The sequence below is a fragment of the Dendrobium catenatum genome, unplaced genomic scaffold, assembly GCF_001605985.2.
Source record: "Dendrobium catenatum unplaced genomic scaffold, ASM160598v2 fragScaff_scaffold_621, whole genome shotgun sequence".
Classification (NCBI taxonomy): domain Eukaryota; kingdom Viridiplantae; phylum Streptophyta; class Magnoliopsida; order Asparagales; family Orchidaceae; genus Dendrobium; species Dendrobium catenatum.
This window is the reverse complement of record NW_021319083.1, coordinates 17,394,675-17,415,610: the sequence shown is the minus strand read 5'-3', so window position 1 is coordinate 17,415,610 and position 20,936 is coordinate 17,394,675. Positions and strand designations below refer to the sequence as shown.

The window sequence follows — 20,936 nt, the reverse complement described above, 5'->3', positions numbered from 1 at the left end:
GTTAGAGTGATGAGGCCTCATGACTTGGGAGTGACTATGGAGCTATCACAGTTAGTGGAGGACTAGAAGCACCTAGAAAGGGGGGGGGGGTCAGAGGCAGTAGTTCAGGAGGCTCGTACAAGATGACCACAACGTTCTTAGCTCTTAAGGGGCCAACAGTGGGAAGCCTTCGTGAGGCCCCAAAGGAGAAGCCCGCAGGACTGGGATTTGGGGGAAATTTTAAGAAGCTCACTAAGAAAGAGCTGCAGGAGAAACAAGCGAAGGGATTGTGCTTCAAATTTCATGAGAGGTATATGCCGGTGCATAGGTGTAAGGTCCAAACTCTTCAGGTTCTCACTATCTGTGATGATGAGGAAGCTGGGGAGGGAGGTGAGAGTGAGGCAGCAGTAGAAGAGGAGGAAGAGTTGCATCTTGACATGATCAAAGTCTTCTTAAACTCAATGGTGGAGTTCACCTCGAATCACACCATGAAAGTGAAAGGAAAAATAATTGACAGAGAGGTGGTGGTGCTGATCGACAGTGGGGCTAACCATAATTTTATCTCTAATTAGGTCTTTGACCAATTGGGGGTGAAATTAGTTGACATCGGGGACTATGCGGTGATGATGGGCACTAGGAAGATGAGGATGGGTAGAGTAGTGTGTAGGGGAGTTGTGCTGTCTATACAAGGGGTTCAAGTAAGGGAGAATTTTCTCCTATTGGAGTTAGGAAGCACTTATGTCATCCTAGGAATGAAGTGACTGCAGACTTTGGACAATATCAAAGTCAATTAGGGAGCACTGATGATGGAATTGGTGGTGGAAGGAAGAAGAGTGGTGATCTGGTGAGATGCAGGGTTGTCCAAAGCCATTGTGTCTTTTAAAATCATGGTGAGGACCATACAAGAGGTGGAGGCAGGATTTCTAATGGAACTGCAATGCTTACCACCATCGAGGGAGGCATGCTAGTAGAACAAGTACATGGATATGGTTCCGAGAGGGTTCCTCCAACCCCTAGCTCTACCTGACATGGTATGAGAGGAAGTCACCATTAACTTTGTAGACGTGTTACCTCAATCTTAGGGGTTTATAATGATTTTGGTGGTTGTTGATAGGTTGTGAAAGTATGCTCATTTCATCCCCCTAATACATTCCTACACAACAGTGATAGTGGCAACGACATTATCACAGAGGTGGTCAAATTACACGGGATGCCAAAGTCTATAGTGTCCAACTGAGATAAAGTGTTCCTCAGTTACTTTTGGAGGGATTTGTTTAGGCTGCAGAGAACAATACTGAAGAGCAGCACCGCTTAACACCCTTAGACAGATGGACAGACAGAAGTGGTTAACATGAGTTTGAAAACTTATGATGCTTTGTTTTAGAGACCCTTCGACTTTGGGCCAAGCGGCTATTATGAGCGGAGTACTGATATAACACTTCATATCATTCGGATTCACATATGACTCCCTTTAAGGTGTTATAGGGGGGATCCACCTCACCTGGTGCATTTTGGGCAGAGTAGCACTCTAGTTTCTTCTATGGAACAATACTTGGAAGAGCGAGATAGGGTGTTGGAGGAATTAAAAAGGCATATGCTGAGGGCTCAATTGATCATGAAAAAGAAAGTAGATGGGTATAGGAAGGACATCCAATTTGAGATAGGAGAGGGTATATTTTAAGCTTCTTCCTTACAGAAAGAGGATAATAGCAAACAAGAGAAATAAAAAGCTAGAACCAAGGTACTTTGGCCCTTGTGAGATAGTGGAGAGAGTCGGAGCTATGGCCTACCATTTGAGGCTACCCCCGATCGCTATCATACACCCAATGTTCCACGTCTCCTAGTTGAGGAGAGCTATTGGGGATCATGTAGCTAGTTCAAAGTTACCGGCGACACTGACGGAGGATCTGGAGGTAGTATTAGAACCATTGGAGTTGAAAGGGGTACGATAGGGCGAAGTAGGGATCAAGGAAGTGTTGATTGAATGGAAGAACCTACTAGACTACGATGCCACATGGGAACCATATGAGAGAGTGAAACATCAGTTTACATCTTTTCACCTTGAGGACAAGGTGGGTCTTTGGGAGTCGGGTATTGTTAGACCGGTCCAGCTGGTCCACATTGGACCCATTCATGTCTACAAGGGGAGGAATAGAGTTCCACCCTCCCTTGCTGTTGCTCAAATCGTGGGACCTAGCAACTCCCATTAGGAAGAAATTAGAAGGGGGGGGGGTGTTAGGAGGGAAATTCAAAGTAGGGGCTGTTTAGAGGTTTTCTTTTGGATGGGGGGGGGGGGGGGTGTTAGGAGGGAAATTCAAAGTAGGGGCTGTTTAGAGGTTTTCTTTTGGATTGTATGTTTTAGGTAGTATATTTTCCTAGGGTTAGGGTATGGAGTATTTTGCTAAACAATGATTATTCTTTTGCTGTTTTGGGCTCTAGCGGCGTCTAGAGAGTTGGGAGAGACGGATCTTCCTTTCCGATTGAAGATCCATTATATCTTGTGTGTGTTTTACCTACTATTATCAATTTACTTGTTTTCCCACTTGTGTTTTCATCAAATTCTTCCACTTTCTGGTTTCGTGCGTTTCTGAAATTCAAATTCAGCCTAGATAATTTGGAGATTGACAAATATTTTATATTACTATGTTTATTATAGCTTCCATCGAGTATGTTTATTATAGCTTCCATCAAGTGTAAATATACTCCATTGTTTGACTTCAGTTCTTGTTGGCCTGAGAGCAGCTATCTTTTTTTGCATGTTCCTCAATATTATGTAATGCAATAGTTCAGCAAAATAAGAATGCTCTATTCATGCAATTATTTATGAATGAATGTTTTTGGTAAGCTTAGCTAATAACTGATCAATGTTTCTGCCATTGCTTTTGCAATTGACTAGCCTTTATTTTCTTAATTTGTCAAACCACTTTAACATGCCATGGGGTTAAAATGATACATACTTGCATTAATCCTACCTGTTCCTTGGGCTGTGGAATCACTGTTAAAATTGAGTTGGGACTTAATTTAGTTTTATGCAGGTTCAAGTTTGATGATGAGCGTGTGACAAAAGAAGAGATGAACAGAGCCCTGGAGGAACAGTATGGCGGTGAAGAAGAGGTGACTTATTTTTCCTGTCTAGATTGTTTCCTCATGTGTTACTCTTTCCTTTCATCCTCATTTTTTTCTCTCGGGCAATAGTTGCCGCAGCTGAATACAGGTTTCAACAACGGGCCATTGAAGTTTACGAAGTATTCTAACGCATACATGCTTGTCTACATTCGTGAGAGTGATAAGGACAAAATAATATGCGGTGTGGATGAAAAAGACATTGCAGAACACCTTAGGGTAGGCTAATTGCAAAATTTGTTAGTTATTTTTTTGCTTTCTTGCAGAGGAAACGAATCTAACTTTGATATCATTTTTTCAGATTAGATTGAAGAAAGAGAAAGAAGTGAAGGAGCACAAGAAGAAGGAAAAGTCAGAGGCTCACCTTTATACTATCATAAAGGTCTTTATATGTTTAAGCAACAGTTACTGATGCTGATCTGTCAGCCTTTAGTTCAAGATTACAATTGCCCTTAACTCTTGTTTTTCATCTCATTGTGCATCTAGGTTGCTCGAGATGAGGATTTAACTCAACACATAGGAAGGGGTATTTTTTTTGATTTGGTGGATCATGAAAAGGTTTGCAGCTTCCGAATTCAAAAACAAACACCTTTTAAGGCTTTCAAGGTAATGCCTCTTTTCTGGTAATCATCACTGGGAAGTTAAAAAGAGTTGCACCAATCCATCTGGGTAATTAAATGCATTCATAATTATCGCTGATTGGTGTGTTTCAGTATGAATTTGAATCTTAACATATTTTCATCATTGCCTACATTTGTTTCATTCTTTTCTCCTTCTAGCAAAGATGCGGTACAGTAAATTTAATTTTGTTGGTTTACTAGAAAAAAATTCCTTTATTTGCATTGGATAGTGCTGACATTCTTTTCTCCTACTAGGCATGTTATGTTAAGTTATTTTGACCACATTTTAATGTGAAAGAGCTGTGTATGAGGGGTTTATAAACCTCCAATCTCTTGTGATTAAAGCTTCATGTATATGTGTTGGTTTTGGGCAACTCTAGTTCTCTACTGTCTATCAATCTATTTTCTCTAGCACCTGTCCTTACCTTTGATATTCTCTTGTACATGATATGGAAATTTATCATGCCTCATTTCAAACCTCCAGTCATCCATGAGGTATAATAGAAACAATCGATCAATCTAGACTGTCCCACTAACACCTATACTTGCTTTACTGATCGGGATTGAATGAGTGAAAAATAATTTAGCTAGATCATCATAAAATGTCTCTCATTTTTTAGTAAATTTGTCATACTCATTGTTATGAAAGTATGTATAAAGTAAATAATCAAAATAGATTACAAAACTTCTAATAATTTAATAGAAAATATGATGTGAAACGTACAGGCAAGGATGAGTAAATTAAGGAGTTTGCACGCTTAATATTTAGACACAATAATTAAATCTTTAAAGTGATTTCAAACGACTAAGTAAAACCAAAGAGCGGTAAAATAAAAGCTTAGGCCGAATCACACGCGTAAAAGTTGAGATCAGAAAACAATCAAGTTAATCTAATGTTTCATACATGAGAGGTGTTCAACGATAATCCCTAAACTAACAATGAGTTTAGTCACTAAGAGACGCCCATCACTCAACTCTTTCAACTTCTAGGCGTTAGCGGAGAGAATGGCATGAACCTTCATGAATCACTTATAAACCACAATTGAGTAGAGACTAAGAGATTAAAGATTTGGAGGAGAGTTTACCCAAATAATCGGAAGATATGAAGTTCCGGATGCTATAGGGAGGCTTGGAAGTAAGTAGGTGGCATCCATGAACCTTCTTGAAAGCGTGGTCAACACATTTTGAAACGTCCGGGCAGCATTTGAAGACCTTTCATTGACTGGACAGCAAGATACAGGTGCAGATTTTCCCTGCGACAGCAAACTGCACTGTTGGAATGAACAATTGGGCAGCATACGGGGAGTTGCCGATGTTGGGCAGCAAAGGTGGAAGCTAACTGGAATTCCTTTCTGACAGGCAATATGAAATCTGGACGTTGCGACAGCAAAGAACTTGCCTGTAAGTCTTGGAAAAACTCCTCGTGGGTATGAACAAGAGTTGGCATATAGTGGTTGTGCTAGCGAGAATCCCCCTTGGTCACGGCTTAGGGAAAGTGAGTTAGGGGATGGCTCTCCAGAAAAGGAAATCTGAAACAGTTCTCAGATTTGTAGCAGTGGTGGAGGGAAAATTCTGAAGTTATTTTAGATTTCGGTATTAGTTAGGGATTTGAATCTTGTTGAAATTCAAATTAAGAAGAAAGAAAGGACAAGGGGTGTTAATTATTTTCCCTAATTGAAAGCCTCAATAAGGAAGAAATAAATTAAGCAGAGGGCAAAGGGGCCGGCCATAAAGAGGGAGGGAAATTGTGTCCACATTCAATGATTGGACCAAGGCATTAATTGCGATTAGGAATTAAATCTGAGAATTTATTTCATGGATTTAAGTTGAATTTGGAGGGAATTATTTGAATTTTGAATTCAAAGTAAAAGAGGTGGTAGGGAAGCTTTAATGGGACATTAATTGGGAGCCATAATGGAGGTGGCCGGCGCATTGAGAGACGGGAGGGAATTGGAGACGGATTTTCGAGCTTCTAAAATGCAGCCCACAAAATTAGGAGGAGCGAAAAATTGAAATCCTTTCAATTTAAAATTAAATGAATGAGATTTAAAAGCTTTCCAAATATGACGGTGAACAAATTAGGAAAGATTTTGAAATTCAAAATTCCGAAGTTCAAAAATTGGGGGACTTTTCTCCTTTTCCAATCAAGGATGTATTTGGGAAGGTGTAATGAGGCTATTAACCCTCATTATTGTGGGCAAAAGAGGGGGCCGGCGGTATGGTGGAGAGGGGGGCTTAGGGAATTCGGGGGAAGGTTGGGAATAGGCCATAGTGGTGTTGGGGGTTTTGGGAAGAATTTTCGGTGAATGATTATCCAGCAAACGGTGGGCGTGGGAATTGGAGGAGTGGTGGAGGAAGTTGGGGGAGAAAGGAGATGAAAAAAAATACAAATAAGATAAAAGTAAATCTAACGAACCACAAAGAGATCGAAGAACCGCGACCTTGGACTCTTCCAAAGTTGACGGGTATTGGCGGTCCACCCTCCTCGCGGTTCTCCTCTTCATGATACTCACTAAGAGATCAAGCCCTCTCATCGAACTCACAAGAAGTCAACAGAACATAAAAGAAATTTCATTATCAAATTCATCATCCCAAAATACGAAAACAACTAGCCTTATAAATTAGGCTCATGAAAAGAAAAGAAATAAAAGACAAAATGCCTTCAGGGCTACAATACTACATGACCACTCGTAAGGGTATAAGGAAAACAATAATAGAAATAAATAGTACTAATATAAATACAAATATATCATGATCGTAGCCGTTGATCTTCGATGTCACTCAATCAAAATTTATACATGTGAGAAGTCTTTGATTTATATTATGAACATCCCTTTTCTATTTACATTTCAAACTGGACACCATCCATAATATTATGGTACAAGATAGTTGAGTCGACCTGTTTATGGGCCCACCCTACTGCTTTTCCTTTTCATGAAAAAGCTATCGCAATATTTGATGAACTAAATGCTTAGCCAAACAAACACCACAACAACAACATCAAGCCTTTTATCCCACTACGTGGGGTCGGCTACATGAATCCTTTTTCTCCTATTGTCGTCCTATTAAAAGTCAAATCTCGTTTAAATCTAATAAAGAAAGTCATTCCTAATATTTTCTAACCAAGTCTTTTTAGTCGTACCCTACCTTTCTTAACATAAGTCAAATCTAATACCTCTACTGCTCCTGTAACCGGGTCATCGCAAGGCCCGCCGTTTTATGTGTACCAAACCATCTAAGGCGACTTTCTCTAATCTTATCTTCACTTGGAGTACTCCAACCTTTCACGTATATGTCATTTGTATCTCTATCTCTAAGGGTAAAGCTCACTCATCACCTGAGGCACCTCATCTCTTGCGCACACTTAACTTAGTATTATGCTTTCTTTTAAAGGCCAACAATCGGCCATAAGATCATGCAGGCCTCACTACATCTTATAGAATTTACCTTAAGTTTGAGGGGTCAATTTCTATCACATAACAAGCCCGATGCATTCCTACACTTCAGACCATCCAACTTGAATTCTGTCTGATAATATCTCTCATCTATTCACCATCACGTCTGAATACACTAGATCCAAGATAGTCTAAAAACGTGTACTCTTATTAATGACAATGATCGGCCAAAGTCACAATCCCCTCACTAGGTCTATTACTATTAAAATTACACTCCATATATTCCGTTTTAGATCTACTCAAGCGAAAACCTTTAGACTCTAAGGTTGACCTCCATAATTCAAGTTTACCTTCAACTCCCTCTCTAGTCTTATCAACAAGAAGAATATCATCAGCAAAAAGCATACACCAAGGTACATCCTCTTGCAAATGTCTAGTGAGAACATCCATGAACTAAATGCTTAGCGAGATAAATAATTCTAATATAAGATTCAAATAAACAAGAAAGAAGTAGTAATATATATGATGGCCTTTTGAATTAATATGAACATTTTGGTTATAGATATAGCTAGTTTAGTGTAGTAACAAACTTTAAAGAAAACTGGCTTTGTTTTTTGAATAAATAAAAGCAACCTTTTAAACAAGGAGCATGAACATCTATAGGAACATGAAGTACATTTATCAAGGGTTCAATCTTGAGGTGCACCCTATTTATCAATCTTTGGTATGAAGTTTCTTGCTACTTCCATTTTTTATTTTCATTATTAATCATCAATTTCTTTGACATGTCATATATTGCTTATATTGGCTTTGGCCCCTTCATATCCTTAGCTTGTCACCTAACTTATTAACCATAATAACCATTGATAGAAGCTTTCATTGAATTTATCCACGACCCCTCAATATAGGTTGGACCATTCCAACTTTCTAGTATCAAAAGTTAGGATCAACGACCCTCGATCCAATTTTTCAATATCAATAATCAAGAATTTATTTTTATATCTCTAATGAGGTTCTTCTCGTCAGAGCTTTAGCCTCTTCCTGCTCAGGCCATCATAGTATGCCAACCTATCGCATATGACGCGAATTTTCATTGATTTCTTCTAACTTATTCTCATTATCATTGATATCTAGAATTTCTTTTGCATTAATGCTCACCTGTTTTCAATTAATATGTTTTACATGTGTTAAGGTAAACATGATATGTAACAGTCAACCTCTATATGTTTAAATGAACATTATATTCTATCAAATAATCTTATGAATTGAGCTAATTAAAAATACCTTGAATTCAATTTAAAAGGTGATATCATAAAATGTATTAGACTTGTGATGTGAACATGTTATGATCAATATGAAGAATATCTACTTTCGTGCATTCAATGGATTTATATAGATTAATTATAGTGTACCTAATAATAATTTGCTCCCTATAATAGGGATTGAGTATTTCACCTAAATTATAAGATCTTCTTTGAGATAAATTTCTTGATTTCTATCACCTTGAGGTCTTGTCCTTTCGTAAGCAATCTTATTACCATAATTTTCTCAATTTATAAATTCTTAATTTTACATTGAAACTAAATCAATTAATTGTAAATTAAAATTTTTCCTCAAATTTATTTATCCTTATTTAGATCTTTAACCCTATAAACTCAATCCCAAACTCAATTTGTGGAAGAAAATATGAAAATAGGATTCAAACTGAAATTGTTGAATTCACCTCTCCCCACTTTTTATCCTTTTCTTCCTCTTTTTTCCTTTTTCTTCTCCTTTCCCTATTTCGTTCATTTTTATTTGTTTTTCCTTCTTTTTCTCTGTTTTTCTTTTCCGCCTCCGGTTTGCGGTGCTAGCCTCTTCTACTTCTCTATTCTCCTGCACCTAAAGTCCCTCCCTTCTTGTCCTCCCTCTTCTTCTTTTTCTTCTTCTTCTCTCTTTCGTCCTTACTTCTTCTGCTTTCCTTTCCTTCTCATTTTTCCCCAGTTTTCTTCTTACTTGAGCTCTCATAATATTTTGTTCCAGCTCATGGCTCAAGCTCACAAGCCTCCAGTTGTTGCAGTTTGGGATATATGGTTGGAACGAATAAAGTTTAGGATAAGATAGGATTAGGTTATTCATACTCTAATCGATCAGTTATATAATTAAACTATCCTATAAGCTCTTCAATAATATTAAATATCTTAAGAAATTTTATTTAATTAGACAATTAATTTATAAATGCTAATTAATTTATTTTTTATCTATACCTCTACATTTCAAAATAATAAGAGTAAAATGTAGAATGTTATAAAAATAGTTTCATTAATTTTCGGGAGATGTGAAAATTTTGGTATAACAAAATTTGCGGTACATGACGGTTTGGTAAATATTGTTCATTGATTTATATTTTGTTCTCGATCTCACCGCCAGTGTGCCCTAGAAAATTACTAATAAAGTGTTCTTTTTTTGTGTTGTTCCTATTAAAGACAGCATTTCAAGAGATACTTAATACTTTTTTTCGAATAACTTCTAATATATTAGATGATGGTTATTCACTTTGCCTTATTTGTGCTTATTAATACTCCTTTTGATGCATATTAACCTTTTTCTCATTATGCTATGGTTTTGAATGAAGTTGGTACCAACACCAATATTTGGTGGATAAGAAGCTACTTGCAATTTTATGGAATGCCTGCATGAGGACCACTTGGCATTCGTGCAACATTGTTCTTTGAAATGTAAATAGCTTCTTTTTGAAATGCAAATGTTGATGAAATTTTCGTGTTGACTCGGCCCAAATCAAATCAAATCGGACCCGATCTTGTTCAATTGAATCCGATCAATCCAAATCAGGCCGTTAAGCCTTGTCGAACCCAAATTCGAGCAAATTGGCGCCAATTTGAGGACAATGTCACCAAATTGACTCGATCAAGCCAAATCAAACTTGAATCTACCCAAATCAATCCAAATCGAGTTCAATTCGAGCTCTCAAATTCAGTCCAATTGGTTCAATTACAATCTAATTGACTTTCTGATCATTTCAAATCTTTCCCCACGTCAGGAAATCCATCCAATGACTCCGATTTCATTGAAATTCAAAGTCTTTCTTTGTTCTATTCCTCAGTCGTGGGACTTTCTCCATTTTGGAGCAGATTTTGGCTGCTTTTAGCGGAATTCAATGACAAACTATCATTTCCGTGTATAGAGAGAGCGGGAGAGGGCCTATTCAACGGCTTCCTGCGCATTTGTTTATGGAGGGCATATTCAAGTGAGGGAGGGCTCCTTCGGTTGGTGTGTTTTATGTTCGGTCGAGAGAAACTAGAGAGAGCAGTGAGAGGCTTCTTTCTTGCGTGTGCTTCAGGTGATTCGTGCGTCCCTAGCCATCCGAGCAAGGAGCAAGAGACTGGGAGACAAGCAGCTCTTCGTGCGTTTGGGATGGAATCGAGCTGAGACGAGAGGCGTGCGACCTGCATGCATGCGTCTGTGCTAAAGCTGGACCTGCGTGCGGGCTCTTTGTCCGTCCCTGCGTGTTGAACCGAACACCTCTGTGCGCATCTAAGGCCAATTGAACACAAGGAAGAGTGCGAATTGACTTCTCTGCAGTTTTATGCATGCGTTCTGGCTGATCTAGCGACCGTAGGGCTTGCTCTTCCTATTCTTTCATGCATCTCAATTGAATCTAGCATTTGGACATTTCATCCGAGTAATCTAGAAGAACAGAGGGAAATATTTTTGTTGTTTTCTTCTTCCCTATACTGAGGAGGATTTCTCTTGTTATTATCTTCATCTTCCCTCACCTGAGAAGCCAAAGTTCTTTGTACTATTGTTTTTCTCTCCATCAAGTGGAAGGAAGTGAAGTGGTGTAGCTGTTGAGGCGTTTGGAGGCCGGCTACCCACTGTAGGAAACTCCTTTCTCTCAAACCGACTCCGACAGGTTTGTGACAACTAAGATAGCATTTGGAGCAGCTTGGACAATAAACACATTCTTCCTCCTCCCTCTATCCCGTCTTTTGAAGACGAGAGGATACCTATTTGCTTCGTGATTTGACTTGGCGAGATAAAACCTCTCAAAACTTAGGAAATCCCTAGATCTCATAGCCATTGGTTGTGTGATTGATGTTTCCAAACCCTTTTCTCCTAGAACCAGGCACTTTGTTTTCTAAAATCCCAAGAAAACCCAAATGTCTGCTGTCCTCCTAGTAGAATTGTGGAAATCTAATGATTTCCTACAATTTGTTCTTATGTGAGAGCCAAAAAGAGGGTGGCAGCGAGGTGCCGGATTGTTGGACTCGTGCCCAACACCCCTATCTTGCATGCAATGCATTCATGTTGTCTCCCTAGCCGATAGGCTCACATTGTTATTTGCTTCTAAGCCAAATGTCAATGTGTGTGTTTTAAGCGTGCGAGTTTGCATCTGATTGGGGATTTGCATTTGAGCGCCTTTGTTTTTTCTTTTGGCAAATCCTAGAGAGGAATTTACTTAATTTGGAGAACTTTGTCTTGTCATGGATATTGCATAGACCCCCAATGGTCTACATTATATGGCCCATGACTAAGTAATTAATTGAATTCATCTCTAAAATTTACCCCATGGCGAAAAAGAGGTTAATCAATTGCTCTAATTTACAAAATTCCTAAAATTGGAATCTCATCTTTCTTTTAACAAACCAAATCATACCAAAATTGGTTGGAAATCTTCTTAAAGTTTTAGATGTATATCTCCTATTTAAAAACACATGTATGTTGTGAGTCTCTTGCTATGATTGTTGCATGTCCAAAATTTGCAAAATCACAAGCATGCTTACTAAATTTGTAAATGTTTGTAAAACGAAGGTGGAGTGTTCTATGGCTTTCAAGAGCTCATAGATTACACCTCACCACACATTGAAATTTATTAAATATGTTTGATGCAATTTGCAAGTTGATTGGTGAAGGGCAAGGGTAGGTAACTTAAGCATATGTGAAACTCCTAAAAATGATGAATCACCGCATGCATACTTCTAGGTTTCTCATAGATCATAACAAAATTAATCTTTAGGATCTATCTAGAGGCATCCAAATAATCTCATACATACTTTTAGGATTTCTTGATCATACCAAATTAATTTTAAAGTCTCTTAAAAGTCATGGGAATGAACCTCTTCTAATCTATGATGAGCATAAAACACTCAAACAAATATAGGAAGCACTTTCAGTTGCTTTCCTCCCTTATGCATGACATTTGGAGCCTCCTCAGGGTTTCAAATGTTTCATTGCATGAATCTTAGCATCTCTTAGGAGCTATCATCGATCTTCTTTGTGCACCATGTCTTGGAAATTCTACATGCATCATGCCACAAACTCTTGAGCTTGGAGCTAAATTCCAAGTTCATCTATCTTATTTGTTGGAACACAAAACCTACAAATAATCCTCTTGTACATAGGGTTCGAGTCCTACTTTCCTCTATTTACTTAGCCTAAATTAAGTGAGCTGCACCTCTCTTTGAATACCAAATGTTCGAAGAGTATCCCCAATTTGCAACCCATAAGTTGTGTATTGGTTCTCATATTTATTTTACTCAAGTTTGTGATAATCATGCTTCATCAAAGACAAAATTCAATGATCCATCTTCCAATTTGCAACCCATAAGTTGCACATTGCTTCTCTTTCTATAACGTAAAGGTTGTAGGAAATCCTCTCATTCATTTAACCCAAGTTAGGTGAATGAACATCTTTCTTTGAACATCCAAAAGATCAAAGAAACCCCTTGTGATTTGTAATCCAAATTTACATATCACACTCTCACATCTACCTAACCCAACTTAGATAAATAATTACACCTTATTGAAGACAATATTCAATGATTCATTCATGAATTTGCAACCCCTTAGTTGCATTTTCTTCTCCCTTTTTAACAAAGCCAAAAAAAAAAAAAAAATTGTAGAAGATCTTTTGACTTTCCTTAGCTCAAAAGCTATAAGCTCCCTCTTTTCTCCCCCAACCTCAAAGTTGTGGGAATTTCACACCCATCTAACTAATTTGTTGAACCAAAATCAACAAATAATTTCATTTAAGCATAAGAATTCATGCCTTAGCTCTTCTCATTCTCCTAACCCAACTTAGGAGAGTGTACATCTCTCTTTGAATACCAAATGTTCATAGAACATTCATGAATTTGCAACCCCTAAGTTCCATTTTCTCCTCTCTTTCCTATGAGCCAAAAATTGTAGGGAACCTCTAACATTCCTTAGCCTAAGAGCCATAGGAAATCATCCCATTTCCTTGCTTGTTTCTTCTTTAAACCTACATGAAAGTTTCCAAATGACTTTCAAGGAATTTATGGGAGTTGTAGCTAAGCATAAGAACTTCAATCATGCCTCTCTTTCATTCTCCTAACCCAAATTAGGAGAGTGAACTCTCTCCTTTGAATACCCAAAAGTTATAAGGAACTCTGCATGATTTGTAACCAAACTTATATATCCTCCTATGTTTGCTCTACCTATATTTAGCAAACTAAGCTTCTATCATTGAAAACAAAATTTAATGATAAATCATTGACTTGTAGTCCCAAAACTACAACTCTCTCTCACTTTTATGGGCCCCAAAAGCCTTAGAAGACTTCCCACTCTTAGCTTTAAAACTTTGAGTTGTCCACCCTCACCTAATTGTCCTCTAATCAAATAGGTAACTTCCACTTAGACCCTACACTTTAAGTAGCCCTTCACTTAACAAAACAAGTGATCTCCTCTCATGACATTTAAAGCATAACCTTTAAATGTCCTTTAGAAGTCTCCATCTATTGAAGTTCACCTTATCATATTAGGTGAATTTCACAAAGCTCTAAGATAAACCCTTGGGCATGCCTGCCTTACTCTATTAGGTAGACACTCCTCTCATATCCAAATATTAAGAGAACCTCAAAATTATTAAAAAAAACACCTAGGTCTCTTTGATTTAATGATAAATCATCCCACTCGATAGGTGAGATGCTTACATCATTAAATCTTAAGATTCCATAAGTAGCAGACTTGCCTCAAAGCAAGTAGTGATTGCTTTATGGGTTTTTATCACTCTTTTAAATATGAAACAAATAAAAATTAAATAAAATCTTTAAATCATAAACAACTTAAAGTGAAATTACCCATGAATTAAAATTAAACATATTATATTCCTTAATAAAATAAGACACCACTTGTAGTGTGACATACTACATACCCAACACATACTTAGGTGCACAACTCTTAGGCATGTTATGATTAGGATTTTTTTTCTACATGTGGTTGATATTGTGGTGTGATGCTATTGGATTGTCTGCATTGTGGGCACTTGCCCTTAAGTTGATTGGATAAATGCATATTTGCTTCTTTTGCAGGTGGCCATGTCCAAGAAGGGGTGCAATAAGTCATGATTATTCTAATAATGTTGCTTGCAGACGCTGCTTATAATCTCCCAAGGAGGCATGACCAATAAAATAGAATCAGGGCTTGACACTTTTAAGTGCTGGGCATGGTTTAAAATTGCGCAATATGAGGCTCACCTTTGCGCAATTCCAGTAAAAACGCCTCGATGCTTACGCCTCAAGTCTTTTTTATGAGGCTTGCGCCTCAACTTGGTTGAGGCCCGCCTCGCCTCACTGGCATGAGGCTTACGCCTCATGCTATATATATTAAAACTCACATAAATCTTGAAGTAAATGCCCGACATTGGACTCTATAGGAGAGGAGGAAGGGGAGAGAGCCATTCATCATAATGATGATTCAAATGAAGAACCCCTAAGTGATGACAGTGCTGATGACTTATGAGTTCTTATGTGATATGTCATTGCTATTTATTTTTGGAAATTGGAATTATGTGTTAATGAAATGATTACTGGGATTTGGAAAAGATAGAATTTGAGTTGAACTACATTTCATGTTGTCTTATTATTGGGATATTTTGATTTCACTTCATATCTTATGCTTTTTTATGTTTTATATTATTCACTCATTAGTATATAAACAAATTATCATTTTATATTTACGCAATCTTTTGATTTTGAGGCTTACGCCTCAAAACGCCTTGAGGCTTACGCCTCGCCTCATGAATGAAAAACGCCTCAATACCCGAATACGCAATTTTAAACATTGGTGCTGGGCAATTCTTTGTTTATTGTTTTGCCATATAAACCGCTCCTAATCATTTTCCTATTTTGCATACTCGAGTTTTTTTTGCATTTTAAAAATGTATTTTTTAGACTTAGGATATGTATTTAAGCATTTGTGATATAGTTATATCAAAGGTGGATTAAAAGGATAAGACTACCATAGGTGAAGCCCAAGACCCACCTAGAAGCCAAAGCTTAGAGACACCATAAGCTGAGTATGTAATAATTTGACTGGGTTGTATAATGTCAGAAAATTTAGCTGCCAACAATGGTTGTAATAATTTGACATTTATAATTTACATTTCTATTTTTTTATTGATTGTATATATATATAAGAGCATATTTTGATTGTTTACTGAGTGCGCATTAGAAATGATTATTTTTTTCCTATGTTTCTTCATTTGCTTTTGTTTGGAGGTGGCCTGAACTTTTGTTATGTGGTAGGCTCTTAGGATAAAACTAGTTTTTCTACCCATTAAAATATAAGCAATTTAAAATCAATCATATGATTCACCAATTTTCAAATAAAAGAAAAATTTACATGTCTCCTTCCAAGGAGCCAAGTTTTCAAAGTTAAAATGATCATGCATGGCCAGTGTGCCACAAGTAAAAAGCTGTCACTTAAGTTTCAGATAACAAAAATCTACATTTCAGTGAGTCAGTATATGTATATGCCCCACATGGTCAAACATCTTGGACTAAAAGCTAAGTTGTAAGTTCTATCTTCTAAATTAAAATAATGTTCCCTAGTTTTCATATGCGTATTGAGATCGGGCTATATAGTTTTAAAAGCGGTTAGGTGGGTTTAAGTGGTAGCCCTTTCCAGACCAGGATTTAAATCCAGATGTCGGGCTAACTAGGCCTCATGTGAGGTGTAGTTTGTAAGTCCCTTGCACCCCGTTAGACATATGTTCGAGGCACTATCCCTTAGTAGTCATTACCTTAGTTCTAGGATTTGAGGCCATTGTTGAGTTTAGTCACTTCATAAGCTCTCACTTTTCGGGTATTTTTTTCAACATGTGTTGTTGGAATGTAAGTCTCAACATTCTAAATCAAATTGGTTAACTTGAACAAAAAAATCAATTTTAAAATGTAAAATCCAACATAGAATAGTTTGAGTACCTCTGAGTTTTCTCACAAGTCATAATCAAGTACTCTTATATTTCATTCTTTTGGCTTCTATTCTAAATTCTGATTTTAAGTTGATCATATCTCCCTTGAAATTTTCAAAGGCCAAAATTTTGAACAAAAATTTCACAAATTTCATAATGATATTCGCTAATATTTTGATGACTTAAAATGAAACCATTAGTTTAATCAAAAGTGTTCTCAAGTAACAAATGCTTGAGATGTAATTAATCATAGGGGTTGCTCTTTTGGGGCATCTATACCCCATAATAAAACAATCCCTATTCAACCAAATATTGAATAGGGAAAAATCTTTCTTAAAATTAAAATTGTGAGTTTTGTTATTGATTCCATAGCAAAATAATATTTTTGTTCTTCCGGATAATATATTATTTTCTATGCCGTGCTTGATCATAAAATATATCAATCCGTTGAGGATGACAAAATTTCTCCAACAACAAATACCTAACTTCCTTTTGATATGCAAATGCAAATACCTAATGCAAATGGGTGGTGGATAAGAAACTTGTTGATTCAACAAAAAAAAAAATTGTTGATTCAAATGAGGATGGTTAGTTTCTCATTTTCTTAACTGTTACGGAATAAAATAGTGGTGGCTTTTGTCAGTTAATGAAATTTTTTGCAATAATATAGTCATAGTGGTCTATCCATGGGGCTAATGAGACTTGTAATTGAACTTAGCATGCATTGTGGTACTACTTGTCTCGGTGTTGAAACCTTTAAAAGTTAATAACCCCTCTCCTTGATTTTACACTTTTTCTTATCCTTCTTTGTCTGAATTAGAAATAATAATGCTAAGCATTTTATTAATCTAATCGATAAGAAAATTGCTAGATTGGTTTCTCTTTCTTTATGAAATAGACTTTTACAGGGTATTTGAATCCCTGGCTTCTCCTTTGGGTGTTAAAAAGAGTTTCCTTAGTCACTTTATTCGAAGTTGGAATACTCTTTTGATCATTAAAATAATGAAGAACAGGGAAGTAAAATGCCTTGTTTATTTTTAGTTGTTCGGGATCAGTAACCCTCGACCTGTCCTTTGAATGGCTATAGCAATTATCAATTGGTATTTTTCTAACGGTTGAAATATATGATTTTTTGTATATTAAAACATGAAAAACAGGGAAAAAATGCAGATAATTTTTTTTTAAACCCTAAAAAATTCAGATAAATGCCTCTTGCATTTTTTTTGGATATAGGGTTTTACTCAATTCCCCTAATGTAAAACTTAGACTTCATTTGGTAATGCATTCAAACTTAATTTCTTCGGGGTTGTTTGGTTTGATGAAAAAAATACAATGTAAAAGTAAAAGTAGTATATTGAAAATATTTTTGAGTTGTTTGGTTGAGTACATTATAAATGTAGGAGTTTATTTTGTTTGGTTTGGTTTGAAGTGAAGCATTGCAAAGTAAAATAGCAGTTCATTTGGAAAAATAGTTGATAGAGGTGGCACAATGAGGCTAGTGGCCGAAGATGGGTGGCGGTGGTGTCGATGATGACTGTAGTTGGCGTGACTGTGTTGGGTGGTGTCTGACGGTGGAGGTCAACTAGCAACTGTAGTTGAAGGTCAACCATCATTTGTACCTATGCCATGTATTTGGGATTCACTCAAAATAACCGAAGTCTAAATACACTTAAATGAACGGGAGAGTAAATTTCAATTACAGTCGGAGAATGCTTTGCATTTGAAATGCAGCCATCTAAATGCCCAAATTTTAAACATTCCTGCATGCACTTTACACTCAAAATTCCTGCATTTACTTTACTATTTTGATTTGTGTGAGGAAAAGCACAATGAAAATATCTACCCTATGCATACAGCCCTCCAGGACCTCACAATCATAGCAAATGCACTTGAGGAACTGTTGTCCATCTTAATTAAACATAGGGGCGATTGTATTCCATACGCCTCAACACAAATAACATTGATGCCTTAGTGCTTGTATTTAGAACTTTTAATCTTTTTTTTTTTTTCCTATAGTACATTCTTCTAGCACGAATGAACTGGTACATCTAGTTAGAAATACACGACTTAAATCACTGTTTTCCGTATGACCCTTTGTGATGTATTCTATTTCAGCCATTGGGCATATAGATTTATCCTTATAATTGTTTACAATGTCATCCTATAATATTTTATTAACATGCAGGAGGAGATTGCCAAAGAATTGGGTATTCCAGTTCAATTTCAGCGATTTTGGCTGTGGGCCAAGAGGCAAAACCATACATACCGCCCTAATAGACCATTAACTCCCATAGAGGAAGCGCAGCCTGTAAGCAATTTTTACATAATTCTACTGAAGCAGTTATTAGTTCAATTGTTTAAGCCAAATTTTACAATGAGGAGCAATTTACCTGTGCACATCAATTCACTCATGTACGTCTGATGCCAAATCACAACTCCCCTCAAAAAAATAAAGACGAATCTAAGAGGAAGATGAATTGTTTGAATCACGCTCCAGTGCTCCATTATAGTTTTTCATAAACTATGGGAGAAATTGACCTTTAAATACTACTTCATATATTATAATTCTCTCCTGCCAATTGCAGAATGCAGATAATGTGTTCCTATCTTTTGTCTCCAGTTTTTTTGGTCTATCCCAAAGAATTAGGATAAGGTTAATGAATATAATGATGATATCAGAAGGTTTTTGGTCACGTGTAATCTGTTATCTATTCATAATTATGTCTACTATTTGATTAAAGTTCTGCTAAGCTAATATGCTTGCTTGATTGATATATGCTAAGCTAACAACAACAACAACATCAAGCCTTTATCCCACTACGTGGGGTCGGCTACATGAATCATTTATCTCCATTGTGTCCCATTAAAAGTCAAATTCTCATTTAAATCAATAAAGAAAGATCATTCTAATATGCTGAGCTAACATGAAACTTTTTTTTTTTTGGTTTTCAGCTAGAAGTGACATTTTGTCTAACGACTCACATCTTCATGTAGGTTGGACAACTTAGAGAGGTGTCAAATAAAACTAACAATGCTGAGCTAAAGCTATTCTTGGAAGTAGAGCTTATAGTAAGTAAACATTCCATCAAATAGCACCAAGTTATAGCATAATACTCTTGCATACTTAAAATTTCTCCTGCTTCCATATGAAATTCATGTGTGAGTCTGTGGGAGTGCGTGCATGAGTCTTGTGTGTATGTATGCATATGAGCATGCTTGTGCGCTCATGCAGTTGCACATATCTATGTATGTGTTTTGATTCTCAGTTTTTCCTTTGTTTTGGTTTTTCTTATTTAGGATTCCATTCCTATCCCTCCAGTTGACAAAACGAAGGAAGACATACTGCTTTTTTTTAAGCTTTATGATCCTTTTAAGGAAGAGCTAAGGTGCTTGTGTATTTGTTTTTGCATCTGATATTGTGATAAAATTTATATATGTTTTCCGATTCACCGTTGCTCGTTTATGAAGGTATGCCGGAAGGCTATTTGTTAAGGCACTTGAGAAGCCTATAGATATACTAACAAAACTTAATGAAATGGCTGGTTTTTTACCTAATGAGGAAATTGTACTATATGAGGTTAGCCTATCATTGAATTGAGTACATCTATCGTGTGTGCTTACCTTTTAATATGCATTTGTTTACATTTAAATGCGGCTCAATTTGTTCAGGAAATCAAGTTTGAACCAAACGTTATGTGTGAAAACATTGACAAGAGGGCCAGTTTTAGAACCAGCCAGGTTAAATATTTGAAAATGCTTTCCGTTCAGATATTTATTTCAGTAAACTGCTGACTAATTTGTTTGATATGACTTTTTAACAGCTTGAAGATGGAGATATCATTTGTTATCAGAAAAGTCCTGTTCCTGACAGTAATGATCAGTTTCGCCACCCTGATATTCCTTCATTTTTGGAATACGTTCACAATCGGCAGGTCTAGTTGGAAGCAATTTTACTTGCACCAGATGCTTGTCTAAAAAAGTTCATCCTTTTTTTTTCCCCAATTTTTGATCTGTTGAGTGTTATCCATCTTATAGATGTTAGCTTAAAGGCACAACTGGGGGTTAACATGGGTAGCACTGTATCACACTTGATGATAGTAGCATCCATTCTTGCAATCAAATAAAACAATCTACAAGTGTCCTACGCTATTTATGTATGGCGAAAAGTCTGTGGACACTATTAAGCTCAAATATCATTAATCTACTTAACCACACAAGCTTGTAAGTTACTGAAATCATCAAACACCTAGAGACACAAATGTGCAAGTGTACATAAAACAATTACAAAGACAATACCGTATGTTGGAGTACTAAAGCTCTGAGCACAGGTGATATATAGTATACTCGGAACAAGAATATAGGCATCTTCAAGCATAGATCAACAGAATAACATGTAAATCAATAAAATAAGCAAGTTATTGAACAATAATGATAATCTAACCATAGAGGAAAGGACGTCATAATATTTATATGATTTGGCATCAATTGACTTATCCATTCCTAAGCATTTCTCGCTTAAGATTCGGCTAACTCTCTACTTCATTCCCTTGATTGTTCAAGAAATTGTTGCACCTTCTTCCTTTAAACTAATAAACACCCACTTCT

The 20,936-nt window shown here is 36.6% G+C and overlaps 1 protein-coding gene across 1 annotated transcript in view; it reads left to right on the top strand.

Moving 5' to 3' along the window:
• Window positions 1-20,936, top strand: part of LOC110105447 (ubiquitin carboxyl-terminal hydrolase 12) — an 86,596-nt gene that overhangs the window by 46,939 nt on the left and 18,721 nt on the right. Inside the window, exons 12-21 of the mRNA XM_020834958.2 lie at window positions 3,015-3,093; window positions 3,175-3,321; window positions 3,404-3,484; window positions 3,589-3,708; window positions 18,517-18,639; window positions 19,326-19,400; window positions 19,629-19,717; window positions 19,800-19,908; window positions 20,001-20,069; window positions 20,153-20,263. Of these exons, the coding sequence (XP_020690617.1) occupies window positions 3,015-3,093; window positions 3,175-3,321; window positions 3,404-3,484; window positions 3,589-3,708; window positions 18,517-18,639; window positions 19,326-19,400; window positions 19,629-19,717; window positions 19,800-19,908; window positions 20,001-20,069; window positions 20,153-20,263 (1,003 nt within the window). The remainder of the gene's footprint in view (window positions 1-3,014; window positions 3,094-3,174; window positions 3,322-3,403; window positions 3,485-3,588; window positions 3,709-18,516; window positions 18,640-19,325; window positions 19,401-19,628; window positions 19,718-19,799; window positions 19,909-20,000; window positions 20,070-20,152; window positions 20,264-20,936) is intronic.